The sequence below is a fragment of the Geotrypetes seraphini genome, chromosome 8, assembly GCF_902459505.1.
Source record: "Geotrypetes seraphini chromosome 8, aGeoSer1.1, whole genome shotgun sequence".
NCBI lineage: Eukaryota > Metazoa > Chordata > Amphibia > Gymnophiona > Dermophiidae > Geotrypetes > Geotrypetes seraphini.
The window spans coordinates 145548973-145562477 of NC_047091.1; the positions used below are offsets into that span (position 1 = coordinate 145548973).

Below are 13505 nucleotides of genomic sequence, written 5' to 3' on the forward strand. Positions count from 1 at the left end.
TGGCCACAAATTTGGACTTGGAGGATGAGATGTACAGTGTCAGCATCTGTGTGGGCAATTTTTACGTATGGATCCAAAACGGAGGCATGGCCATGGGAGGGGCATGGATGGGTCAACAGCATTCCTGGAATTTGCACGCAATGTACCTTAGGTAGATCTGCACCTAATTTAGGCAGAAGGTCTACACTAGGTTTCAGTTGGTATAAATCCTCATCCAAAAATTGGGTGCAGATCCTGATGCAAAACGCTTTTCTATAAACGGCACCCAACTCAGAGCTTCACTTATAAAATAGTGCTTAGCGCTCTCTCTCTTTTTTTTTTTTGGCACTGATTTTTTGGCACCATATAAAAAATTTAGTCCTTTATGTAGAAAATAACCACAGCACTTGACCATTATGAATCACATAAACACATCTTTCTGCAATGCACAGACTTTTGTTTGTTTGATTATAAGAATTTTGTTGCTTCTCTATCACAGGCGAACTTCTAGATGGACAGAGAGGACTGGTCCCTTCAAACTTTGTGGAATTTGTCCAAAATGATGATTTCCACTCATCTAGCAACTTGGGTAATGAGCCGAATGAGAACTGTATCAATGACTCTGATCTTAGTTTACAAGGTGTCGGCGTTGTAGAGGTGAATCCACCAAGTCATACAGAGTCCAGCTTTCTAAGAAATGGTACAGGAACTCTAGACGTGAACATTGATGAAATTGGAGAAGACATTGTGCCTTATCCCAGAAAAATCACCCTCATTAAACAATTAGCCAAAAGTGTGATTGTGGGTTGGGAGCCCCCTGTAGTGCCACCTGGATGGGGAAACATCAACAGCTACAATGTCCTGGTTGACAAAGACATTCGACTAAGTGTGAACTTTGGAAGCAGAACTAAAGCTCTTATAGAAAAACTTAACCTTGCCACGTGTACATATCGAATATCCATTCAAAGTGTCACAAACCGAGGGAACTCAGATGAGCTACAGTGTACTCTGTTAGTTGGAAAGGATGTAATTGTGGCACCTTCTCAACTTAAGGTGGACAACATTACACAGACATCTGCTGGGTTATCTTGGCTTCCTACCAACAGTAATTACAGTCATGTGATCTTTCTCAATGAGGAGGAGTTTGACATAGTCAAAGCTGCTATCTACAAGTACCAGTTTTTTAACTTGAAACCCAATATGGCCTACAAGGTGAAGCTCCTAGCAAAGCCCCATCAGATGCCATGGCAGCTTCCACTGGAGCAACGGGAAAAGAAAGAAGCATTTGCTGAATTCTCTACGTTGCCAGCAGGTACGGTTTTTCCCATATTTGCTGTTTGCTATTTTGTTCACATAGATAAATGCAGCAGATTTTAAGGAATATCAGAATGCTGTGGGTAACAGCTATTTATTGAGATCCTTTATATAGTTAATGAGTGGATTTGATAATGAGGGTTGCAATTAGATTTGGGATGAGTCCTATGGATGTATAATGGATAATAATAATAATGATTGTTGTTGCACGATGAAATGTTATTAAGTTTGTAACTTGTTATAATGGGCTGTTTTTTAGAACTGTAAACCACTATGGTTTTTAGCAGTATATTAAGTATTTAAATCAAATCAGGTATAGAGCTCCTTTTATCATGCAGCAGTAGAGCTTTTTACCACAGGCTGGTGAGGTAAATGCTCCTACGCGCATAGGAATTGAATGAGCATTGGAACATTTACATCTTTGGCCCACGTAAAAAGCTCTACTGCTACTTGCTAAAAGGAGCCCACATATTGTTCACACACTAGGGGGGCCAGTGTAGTAAAGTACGCTAGGCTGTGCGCTCATATTAGCTTGACTTTTGTGCGCAGTTTTGTGGGTGCCATATGTAGAAATGAGTTTTGTGCATGAGCTAACTCTGTGCAAAGCCTCAGGAAGACAACGCACAGCTCATTTAAATTCAATGGTATTTAAAGATATTTTGCCTGTTATTCAGCGCTATTTAACTGGTTAAATAGCGCTAAGCCAGCTAAGTACTAATGTTCAGCGGTATACGGCCATTCAATATTAGCACTTAGAAGATATCCAACTATGTCACGTGACATAGCTGGCTAGCCGCAAAATTTTAAGTGGTAGCCGGCTATGTTTAGTGACCAAATCGGGCCACTTAAATAGCTGGTCTATCTTTGGCCGCTATAAATTTTACTGGCTAGCACTAAATATCAACTTAGCCAGCTAAGGGCCTCTTCTGTTAAACTGCGCTAGCAGTTTTCTAGTGTGGGGAGCCGCGCTGAATGGCCCGCGCTGCTCCCGACGCTCATAGAGTTCTTATGAGCGTCGGGAGCAGCACAGGCCATTCAGAGCGGCTCTCTGCGCTAAAAATTGCTAGCGCCGTTTAATAGAAGAGGGGGAATGTTTATAGTGGCCAAAAATAAACCAGTGTCAGTCACTGGAAATGACCCAGCATTGAATATCCAGGCGTAGCACTGAGGGAGAATATGTGTATACTTAGAGAGAAAAACATGCAGGAAAGGGAGAAAGGTAGGGAAGGAGGTGCTGGATACAGGAAAAGAAAAGCGACAAAAAATCAGGAATACTGGGCTGGGGGGGAGAGATAGGGAGAGAGAATAAAGAGGAACGAAGCTAAGGAGAAAGGGGGCTCTGGTAAAATAACCTATCAATACAAGTCATGCTATTTTAGCAGAGTCTCATTGCATAACATGGGATTCTGTGCTAAATTGGCATGACTTGTGGTAAAATAACCCACCTCACATTGATAACATTGATAACTGACTCCTTAATGGAGGAGAGCAAGGAGGATATTTTTGGACAGAGGGGGGAGAGATGCTGGATACAGGGGAGGGGGAATTAACTGAAAGGCTGAGGAGAAAGAGTATTAAGAAATGGTGACTAAGATTTTTTTTTTCTCTCTTTTTAGTATTTATATCACACTTATAGTCTAAGTGGTTTACATTTATTTTTATCTATCTGTCCCAGTAGGCTCACACTCTATTGTACCTGGGGTAATGGGGGATTAAGTGACTTGTCCTATATCACCAATCAAATGAAAACGTGAAATTCGACATTATAAAGCTAATCAAAATTTCACCTAAGCAAAAAAGGCATGCTGGTTCCAAACTGTGAGCAGAGCACACCGACACAAATCCCAAGTTTTCCCTGAAGCAGCTTTTTTTTTTTTTTAAACATTTTTATTATTTTATTAAATAATAACAATAGTGTAAAACATTTAATTGAAAATAGCAAAATATTACAGAGAATACACTATTTCAAACATATAATATTATAGAATCATAACTATACCCAATCCCCCAAGCCGTCGTCAGCACAGGGATTTAACCAGTTTCTGAACTTGAAAAGCATGCTGATCTGAAGATTAAAGCTATTATTTGAGCTAAGTTAAAATTTAACAAATTTATAAATTATAAAAAGTGAATCAGGTTACATTTGAATGAGATATTACATACAACAAAGGATTTTTATGCCGATGATGAGGCACTGATAAGGTTTGTGAGGACAAGCAGGTCCTGAGTCATGCCCTGAGGCTTTATCCTATGTTAAATTTAATTTAAATTTATTTATTGATGATTTTATATACTATGTATAAGATAACAGTTTGAGATACTATTTATGAAATATAAGACTTCATGCCTTAAGTAACTTGTCCAGGGATTTGAACCTATAACCTCAGGGTACTGAGGCTATAGCTCTAACCACTGCGCCTCACATTGAAAGATTTAAAAGATGTAGGTAGATGCCGCCAAAAGAGAGAGATTGAGAAATAGATATGAGGAGGAGTGAAATCTTAGTGAACTGAGAAAAAGAGAGAGAAAATTAAATGGAAGCATGCTGAGAGGTAGAGATCAATGTCTGAGATGGGGGAGAGAAGTATCAGATGGACTGGAGACCCTGGAAAGAAAGTTAAGAGAATAAAGAGGACAGCAGAAACCAGAGACTGAGACCAACAAGATTAGAAAAATAAAATTGCCAAAGGCAGCAAAAAATTATTTTCAGTTTGGTGATTTGAATATGTTGATGTATGGAATTTTAAAACTGCTAATTTTATAGTTTTCTCAGTAAAGGGGGAGTTGCAGCTCCTATTTCTTTGGTGCATATATGCATGCAGAGTGTGGTTTCTTAAAGGTTCATTTTAGATTGTGTATATATTTCTATTTTTAATTTGTGGTCTATCTGTGTTTAAACTATGTGACTGAGACCAGGTATTCTGTTAGTATGGAAATTATATGTAGGATGTTCTCTTAGGCTTCTGCAGCTGGCGTCATGATTATTATGGTTGTCCGAGTCTTGTCACATCTGCGTAAATGGAACTGATGTTTCAGCCTCATGCTGTGGCTTTCTTAAGATAAAAAGAGAGAGATTAAGGAAAGCCACAGTATGTCAGTTCCATTTTCTCAGATGCAGCAAGACCCAGACAACCACAACAAATCTATACAGGGATATATAGTAATGTGAATTGTTTAGTTTTTCCAGTAGGTGTATTGATGCATTAGACAACCAGGGTCTGTGAGGGCCACAACCCAGTCAGTTTTCAAGATTTCCCCAAAGAATATGCACAAGATTGAGTTGCATGCATTGCTTTCATTGGATGCAAATAGATCTCATGCATCTTCTTCAAAATGGTGCTGCTGGCCCCTAGCAGTACTACCATTGGGGGGTTTAAGCTGCCATATAAGGGCTTTTTTCTTGTATTTGGCAGCTTGAACCCCTTAGCACCACTTTGAAGAAGGCCGCCACCAGGGCAAGAATGAGTGGGAATTGATTGTGTCCCCCTCACCCCCCAGGACCCAGTGGCTGGCTGACTGGCTAGAAAGGACCTGGGGAGTGGGGGGTGCCAAAGCAAATTTGGCTCAGGGCACCTTAGTAGCTCTTTGAACCGGCCCTGCTGTGAGTATATGGAACATATGCAGTAACTAACTTGCTAGTCATGCACACTCTCAGCCCAGCAACTTCGGGCAGCGTGGGAGCCCTGCTCCGCCCCCGAATCTCCTGCGAGTTTCATCGTTTTTTCTCTTCAGGAGCAGCCCTCTGCCATCGGGTGCTGCTCCTCACATTCAACCCGAGACTCGGGCCGCGTGGGAGCCCTGCTCCGCCCCCGAATCTCCTGCTGACCTCACCGGATTTCTTCAGGAGCAGCCCTCTGCCATCGGGTGCTGCTCCTCACTTCAACCCGAGACTCGGGCCGCGTGGGAGCCCTGCTCCGCCCCCGAATCTCCTGCTGACCTCACTGGATTTCTTCAGGAGCAGCCCTCTGCCATCGGGTGCTGCTCCTCACTTCAACCTGAGACTCGGGCCGCGTGGGAGCCCTGCTCCGCCCCCGAAACCCTACAGTTTCGCCTGACCTCCTCGGGAGCAGCTCCCCTGCCTTCGGGTGCTGCTCCTCACTCTCAGCCCAGCAACTTCGGGCAGCGTGGGAGCCCTGCTCCGCCCCCGAATCTCCTGCGAGTTTCATCGTTTTTTCTCTTCAGGAGCAGCCCTCTGCCATCGGGTGCTGCTCCTCACATTCAACCCGAGACTCGGGCCGCGTGGGAGCCCTGCTCCGCCCCCGAATCTCCTGCTGACCTCACCGGATTTCTTCAGGAGCAGCCCTCTGCCATCGGGTGCTGCTCCTCACTTCCCAGCCAGGCAACTTCGGGCAGCTGCCCGTACCCAACTTTCTAACTGGAAACGTGTACATTTAACCTGACCCCCCTGGTCGGCAAATCCCCCCCCCCCAAAAAAAAAAAATAAAAAAATAAAAAAATTAAATAAAATAAAATAAAAAAATAATATATACAAAAAATAAAATATAACAAAAAAAAAAAAAAATATATATATATATATAACCGACCCCTGGATATACTCCTTGTCTTATCTTTAACTGCACTGCCTGTTTCTTTCAACTCTCTCTTCCCCTCCCCCTCCTCCTGGCAAATTCTCTGTCTAACCCCTTCATATTGGCCCACCTGACTCCAACCATGAAGCCTTCACTCTGGCCCCTTATCCTCCTTCTCCTCTCCCTCACAAACACTTCCTACTCTCAAAAACCTCTCCCCCCAAACTCTCCCGATACCACTTTCATCAACAACACCTGTCCTGGCCTCAGAATCCCCACGCTAATACCCACCAGACCCCATCACTTCAAAAAACACCGAGGAGTTAACCTCACCTCCTTGAAACCTGTTCCCCCAGCAAACCTACCCAACCTTACCTCAGACTCTCTCACCCCAGTCCCTACCCTCTATTGTAACGCCAGATCCGTCAGAAATAAGACCCAAATAATAAGAGATTTACTCGAGGATCGTGATCCGGGTTTTCTGTGCATCTCTGAATCATGGATCGAAAAAGACGACTTACTCACTCAAAATGAACTCTGTCCCCCAGGCTACCATGGTCTTTTCTCCCCTAGAATAAACCGGAAAGGAGGAGGTCTTGCCCTTCTCTACAAATCATTCTTTAATGTTGAGCTTCTTGAAAAGGGCAGCCATCCCTCCTTAGAATTCATGTTAGCTTCAATAAATGACGAACTTCATCCCCACCCATTAGGCATCCTGTTACTTTACCGCCCTCCTACCCCCTGGAACAAATCCTCCGAAACTGTTCTTGAGACCATAACAAGGGCCTATCTAAAATTCCAAAGACTACTGATCATTGGCGACATAAACCTTCACCTAGAGGACAACACCAACAAGGACACAACTGATTTCAAAGACTTCCTCATTTCTTTAGGCTTCACCGCCCCACCACCCACCCCTACCCACGAAAAGGGGCACTCCATCGACATCATCAGCTTTCTTGACCTGACTGAGCACAAAACCTCCACTGTTGAGACCCGTTGGGAATCTGTTCCCTGGTCTGATCACCTCCTAGGCTATTTTTGCCTCCCTGTCTTCATGTCAGTCCTTGGTACCCCTACCCGAGCCTCAAACTCCATCACCTACCGCAAAAAAATCACTAGTGAACTATTCTGGTCCCAGTTCCTCAACAAATTCCCTCCTCTTCCCACTCTCATGGACCCAGACGCATTCTGGCACAACTGGGTGACTCTTTCGGAAACCACGTACCGTGCTCTTGCCCCTCTAGCCACTAAATCCATCTCCTACTCTCACAAGGCCCCCTGGTATCTCCCATACCACAGGGAATTAAAACAGAAATGCCGAACCCTAGAGCGAAGATGGAAAAAATCGAAATCCCCTTCAGATAGGCAATCCTGGAGAGAAAACATCAAATCCTACAACTCCATACTAAAAAAAGCTAGGAAGATCTTCTATGGAGATAAAATCTCCAGATCAAAAAACCAAAACAGTACACTCTTCCACATCTGGCGAAACCTAACTTCTAAAAACGACTCCTCCCCCTCCCCCACCCTCCCATCTCCAAATGACTTAGCCAATTTTTTCAACGAGAAGATCACTACCATAAAGAGTTCGTTCCCCCCAGCTATCTCTTACAACTCTCTTCCTCTGAAAGACTCCGACCCTATCCCTGCTGACAGATCATGGACTACTTTTGAACCTGTATCCGAGCCCCAGATCTCTAAACTCTGCCTGAAACTTAAATCCTGCAAGTGCATCCTAGATCCTTTCCCATCCTACCTCTACGAAAACATCCCAGCGCAGGCCATCTTTTCCCTTACAAACCTTATAAACAAAGCTTTACTATCGGGCCTGTTCTCCTCAGAAATGGGCCACATTGCCTTGTCCCCTCTTCTGAAAAAAGCCGATCTTGACCCTTCCTTACCATCGAACTACCGCCCCATAGCCAACATCCCTCTTTTAACAAAACTTCTGGAGACCATAGTCGCTACCCAGTTCTCCTCTTACCTAGAGAGATTCTCCATCCTCCAACACTACCAATTCGGATTTAGGCCCAACTTCAGCACCGAGTCCCTCCTAGTTTCCCTAATCTCAAAGGTGCAACAACTACACGCCCGAAACAAATTTGCTGTTCTCCTACAGTTCGATCTCTCCGCAGCTTTCGACGTCGTGCACCACGACATACTAATCTACCAACTTTCTGAGATAGGAATAGACTCCTTTGTCCTAAAGTGGTTCTCAAACTTCCTTCGCGCACGTTCCTACATTGTCAACGCAAACGGCTCCAAATCCACTTCGTGGACACCATCCTGCGGGGTCCCACAGGGCTCTCCCCTATCCCCTATCCTCTTCAACATGTATATGACCTCCCTGAAGCTTCTCAAACTATCCCCCCTTGAAACAATTTACACATATGCAGACGATATCCTTATCCTCCTCGAAACAGACCAGAACCTTACAAACCTCCAAGAGAACATCACCTCATGCATAATGAGACTTCAAGCCTGGTCCCTCTCTGTTCAGATGAAATTAAATGAATCAAAGACAAAACTACTCTGGCTCGGCCCAAAGTTAGCACACCTGCCCACCCTCTTCACTCTACCCACAGGTCCCGCTCTTCGCCTTGAGTTCTCAAGCAAGGTCCTCGGCATCATTATCGATTCCTCCCTCTCCCTAAACGATCACCTGAACTCCTTGGCAAAATCATGTTTTTTCAGCCTCCACATGCTGAGGAAAGTTAGATCCTATTTCCACCAAAAACACTTTACCGTCCTGGTACAATCCATCATCTTATCCAAACTCGATTACTGTAATGCCATTTACCTGTGCCTAACAAAAAAAAGTCTTCACAGACTCCAGCTCATCCAGAATACTGCGGCCAAATTGATTTTTGCTAAACGCAAATTTGATCACGTCTCCCCCTTACTTACCAATCTTCACTGGCTCCCTGTACTTTCCAGAATTCACTTCAAATGCTCCTGTCTAGCTTTCAAGATAATTCATGGCATCCTTCCGCCACTAATCCCCCTATCCTTCCTCGCCCAAACGCCTGCTACAACCAGATCCGCCCACAGACATAAACTATCCTTCCCCTCTCTACGTGGCATCCCCCACGCAGGCAAACTGGGAAGATCCCTCCTCTCCAAAATCACGGGCCTTTGGAACGATCTCACTATCCCGCTGCGGAACCTGGGCTCCCTCCAACTGTTCCGGAAACAACTGAAAACCTGGCTTTTCTCTAATATATAACATCTCCTTCTTACTTCCCCTCTTTTCATATGCCCTTGTAAACTCTCTCTCCCCTCTCTTCTTGTATTTTTAAGCTTTGTAAACCGTGTCGAGCGCCGCTTCCGTGGAGATGATGCGGTATATAAACTTAAGGCTTAGTTTAGTTTAGTTTAGTTTAGAGTGACACAGGCTGCAGATATTACAGCAGGACTTGGTTATGCACTCTTACCCTAGCTAAGATAATATTCAAGCCCCTTCCTGACCTCATGTCCAACTTTTCTTTAAATAGGTGACGGGATAATCGCGCCCACTTTATTGGTTAGTGTTCGCGCTGCCGTTGCGGGGGTGGGGGTGGGGTGGGGGTGAAACCCCCCACATTATAGAGAAAACAGAACTTTTCCCGAAAAAAATCAGAAAAAGTTTTTTTGTCGCTATAATGGAGGTTTCCAACCCCCCGAACCCCCCTCCAACAGCAGCGCGAACACTAACCAATAAAGTGGGGGGGGGGTTGCCATCCCAAACCCCCCGTCGGAGCTCTTTAAAAATTACTTTTTCCCCCACGCGCTTCTGTCTTGCGCTCCACTGTCTATGAACCAAATAGGTGGAGACCCCTTATTTCCTTGCTCCTGTTACTCTACTTTATCTGTCTATATGTTCCTTTTTTGCTTGCACTCTATGCTATTAAAATGTTTTATTGTGCATTGTGTTATTGTAATGTAGCATATTGTGCCATATTTTGTATTGCTGTTTGAACATTTTTACTGCTGTAATTGTTTATTGCCTATGCTTGATATATTCTTACTGTACATTGCCTTGAGTGAATTCCTTCAAAAAGGCGGCAAATAAATCCTAATAAATAAACAAACATTGTGGCCAGTGGTTAAAAAAAAAAAAAATGCTAGCGGCAGCATTTGGATATTGTCCTGACAGCATTTCAGACATCATCTGAACTAATCTCTTTTCTTAAAGCAGTGAATAATAAGCAATGCTATCCTGTTAGGTCCCCCTGCTCCACCTCAAGATATCAGGATTCAGGCTGGGCCTACACCAACAGCCATACTGGTCACCTGGAAGCCGCCAACTCTTACACCAACGGGAACCTCAAACGGAGCAAATATAACAGGCTATGTTGCCTATGCGAAGGGACAAAAGGTAGGTACTGGAAGTGATTGAGGAAACTCCATCCATAAACCTAAAAAAAAAAAATAAAAGAGCGCATCAGATGATTAAGGAGCCTGTTTGCTAACGTGAAGTAGAGGTTTGTGCTTAATGCTCTCTTAGGCACAAAACTTAAGTGCAAAGCCCCTGTGGTAAATGCAGAAGGCATAGCTAGAGCACACACCACATGGGCCCATGTTATATGTCTTGCCGAATCATATAACATGGTTCTAGTGCAAATGAATGAATAGAATTGTGTTGCCATGGCAATGCAACCGGACACCTCTTAGCAGGACCCTGCTCTGAACAGAACTTCCCTAGCAAGAGTACCCCCTCACATAAATCTCTTGAGCAGAATACTCCCCCCCCCCCCAAGTAGAAGCCCTCAGTAGAAATCTCTGCCCTTCCCCTACCTCACATCCCTTCTCTGAAAAAGAAAACTGCTCCTCCCTGAGGTCTGCCTATTTAATGGGGGGTTAATGAAAAATGAACCTGGAAAGCTTTCTGCACATACCTTTTCACTAAATTCAGGGTTAATGAGCTACTTTAGCATTGTGACTAGGGCTGTACCGAATATAGGTATGTGATCCCGAAAAGGATACCTTCGGCCAAATAGTGATTTAAATTTGAATACGAATAATCCAGGGCTGAATCTTACTAAAATAAACTGATTTCACATTGTTTCTTTTATTATTATTTATGTTGAAACTCAATGCTCATTATTTGTATTCGGTATTCGGCCACATTATATTTTTCATTATTCGTATGTGGCCGAATAGTAAAATATACTATCCAGTACAGCTCTACCTACTTATTCATTTTGAACATACATAAGATTTCACAAATGGCCAACTATACATGAAAGTTTACAACAGTCTGGCCAAAGATTTGTGAAAACTTGTGCAGTTTAGTACACAAAACCATGAAGCAGCCGATACTCAGTGCCTTTTGGCTAGCTAGGAATGGCTTCAAGTCGGCCAAATAGCTCATGGCTGGCTATCTGCTGGTATTCAGCATGAGATAGCTGGCTATCTTCCGCTGAATATCACATTCCTCGAATTGGCCGATGACAAAGCTGGTTGCTGCTAATATTCGGTGGCTGTCTGGCTATGGCTAGTGGCTAGATAGACCCACCTAAAACTCAGGTCTATCTTTGGCCGCTAGACCTTAGCCAGCAGCCACTGAATATTGTCTTAGCTGGCTAAGTTCACGGGGGTGAACTTTGACCTGGATATTCTATGCTGTTGGCCAGATATGGCCCCAGCCTTGAATATTCGAGATCACCGCACACCATGGGAAGTAGCCGGGCTGCCTACCGTGGTCTCAATATCGAGCCTGAAATGTGAGTATGAGGGATTTTCAAAAAGTTTCTGCACTTTTATTTTTTTAACACTATTTATTAAATATCTCAAAAGCAAATTATATCACTACCTGCAAGGTGAGCCAGCTTAGCTGACTGACTAGTCACATGACATTCTATGACACGCCCTCGTACCACTTCTCCCATCCCAACCATTTCCTTTTTTTTTTTTTCTAATCTAATCTAATCTAATCCTTACGTTTGTATTCCGCATCATCTCCATGTTCGTAGAGCTCGACGCGGTTTACAGTAGGAGAAATAGGAAGGAACTACAACAGAGGGTTAGAGGTAGAAGTGTGAAGAAAATTTAGAGGATTTGGGATGCCAAGATATAAGAGTTTCCTTGATTCCTAAGTTGGAGGGAGACTTACATTTTTTGAGAAAAGCCAGGTTTTCAGATGTTTGCGGAAAACTTGGAGAGAGCTCAAGTTCCGAAGAGGGGAGATAAGGTTGTTCCAGAGCTCAGTGATTTTGAAGTGGAGGGAGGTCCCTTGCTTTCCTGTGTGGGAAATGCCTTTTAGCGAGGGGAAGGATAGTTTTTTTTAATTCTTTATTCATTTTTAAAACTTCAATTGTGCACAAAAGATGATGCATTTACGTAAAATATTATCATTACAGAATAATAGAATAAAAACAAGATTTATTTTCTCCTACCCACTTCCCATTAACCAACACCTCATAAAAATACTTGTAATCAACCCTTCTATATTTCTTAACAAATGCCAAAACATACCCCCCTCCCCAGATGTGCATGTTTTCCTCATTTATATAAATAAATCAATCCTTACAATATTTAGTTAATGGTTCCCAAACTTCCATAAATTTTTTATAATATCCCTTTTGAATGACCATAAACTTTTCCATTTTAAAGACATAACATAGGGATTTCCACCAGAATGAATAATTTAATCTATCCCAATTTTTCCAATTCTTTAAGATAAGCTGCATGGCAACCCCCGTCACTATAAACAAAAATTTATTATTTTTTGCCGAAATTTGACTTTTTGCCCTCATAGATGTTCCAAATAAAACGGTATCATATGATAGTGCCACTGGATTTTCTAATAAATTATTAACCTGATCTCAAATCAATCTCCAGAATTTTAGCATCAAAGGACAATAGTATAGTAAATGATCTAACGTCCCAACTTCCAGATGACAATGCCAGCATCTATTAGACTTGGAACTATCTACTCTATGCAAACAAACTGGGGTCCAAAATGCTCTATGTAATAAGAAAAAACATGTTTTTCTCATAGATGCAGACATTGTACATCTCAACCTCCATGAAAATATGAAAGTGCGGAAACTTTTTCAAGAACCCTCGTATTTTGGCATCTTTGTCTATGTCAGCCTGTTTTGTATGTTTTTCAAACATAATCCCTTTTGTCAAAATCATTTCACAGTTTAGGCCATTGGTCTGTTGAGATGAGAAAATAGTTAATTTTTCAAACCAAATACCATGAATTTTTATCAAAATGTTGACTGGTGTCAGTTTACAGATATTGACCTCACTTCAGCAATAAAGCTCATGATGTCACTGAAATGAAGTCAGAATAGTCAAATTTGTATTTGAATTCTGAAATATTTGCATTGGCCCTTTTACTAAGCTGTATTAAGGGCTAGATGCACTAAAGTCAACTGGATTACAGTTGGCCAATTCTCTGGCCAATTGTGGAACAGCGATCGATGCGCTACCAAATTTGCATGCAAATGATTTGCACGCAAACCCAACAAATCAATCGCTCAGTGAGTGATTGACACATGCGCAGAGCCCTAACAGCAGTGACAGGGGAAGCAGCCTCCTGTCACTGCTGTTAGGACTTCTTTTTTTTTTAATGGCACAGATGTGCATGTGTTACACATGCACAATCTTCCCCATTAAAAGAAAAGAAAAAAGGTCCCCCGTGCTGATGGCCCTCCCCAATGACTCCCCCACGAACCAGCATTGCGACCT

The 13505-nt window shown here is 42.9% G+C and overlaps 1 protein-coding gene across 18 annotated transcripts in view; it reads left to right on the plus strand.

The window, feature by feature from the left end:
- Positions 1–13505, plus strand: part of RIMBP2 (RIMS binding protein 2) — a 598797-nt gene that overhangs the window by 441721 nt on the left and 143571 nt on the right. For all 18 annotated transcript variants that reach the window (XM_033956341.1, XM_033956346.1, XM_033956345.1 and 15 more), the window contains 2 exons: positions 479–1291; positions 10031–10182. In XM_033956341.1, coding sequence (XP_033812232.1) covers positions 479–1291; positions 10031–10182 — 965 coding nt within the window. The remainder of the gene's footprint in view (positions 1–478; positions 1292–10030; positions 10183–13505) is intronic.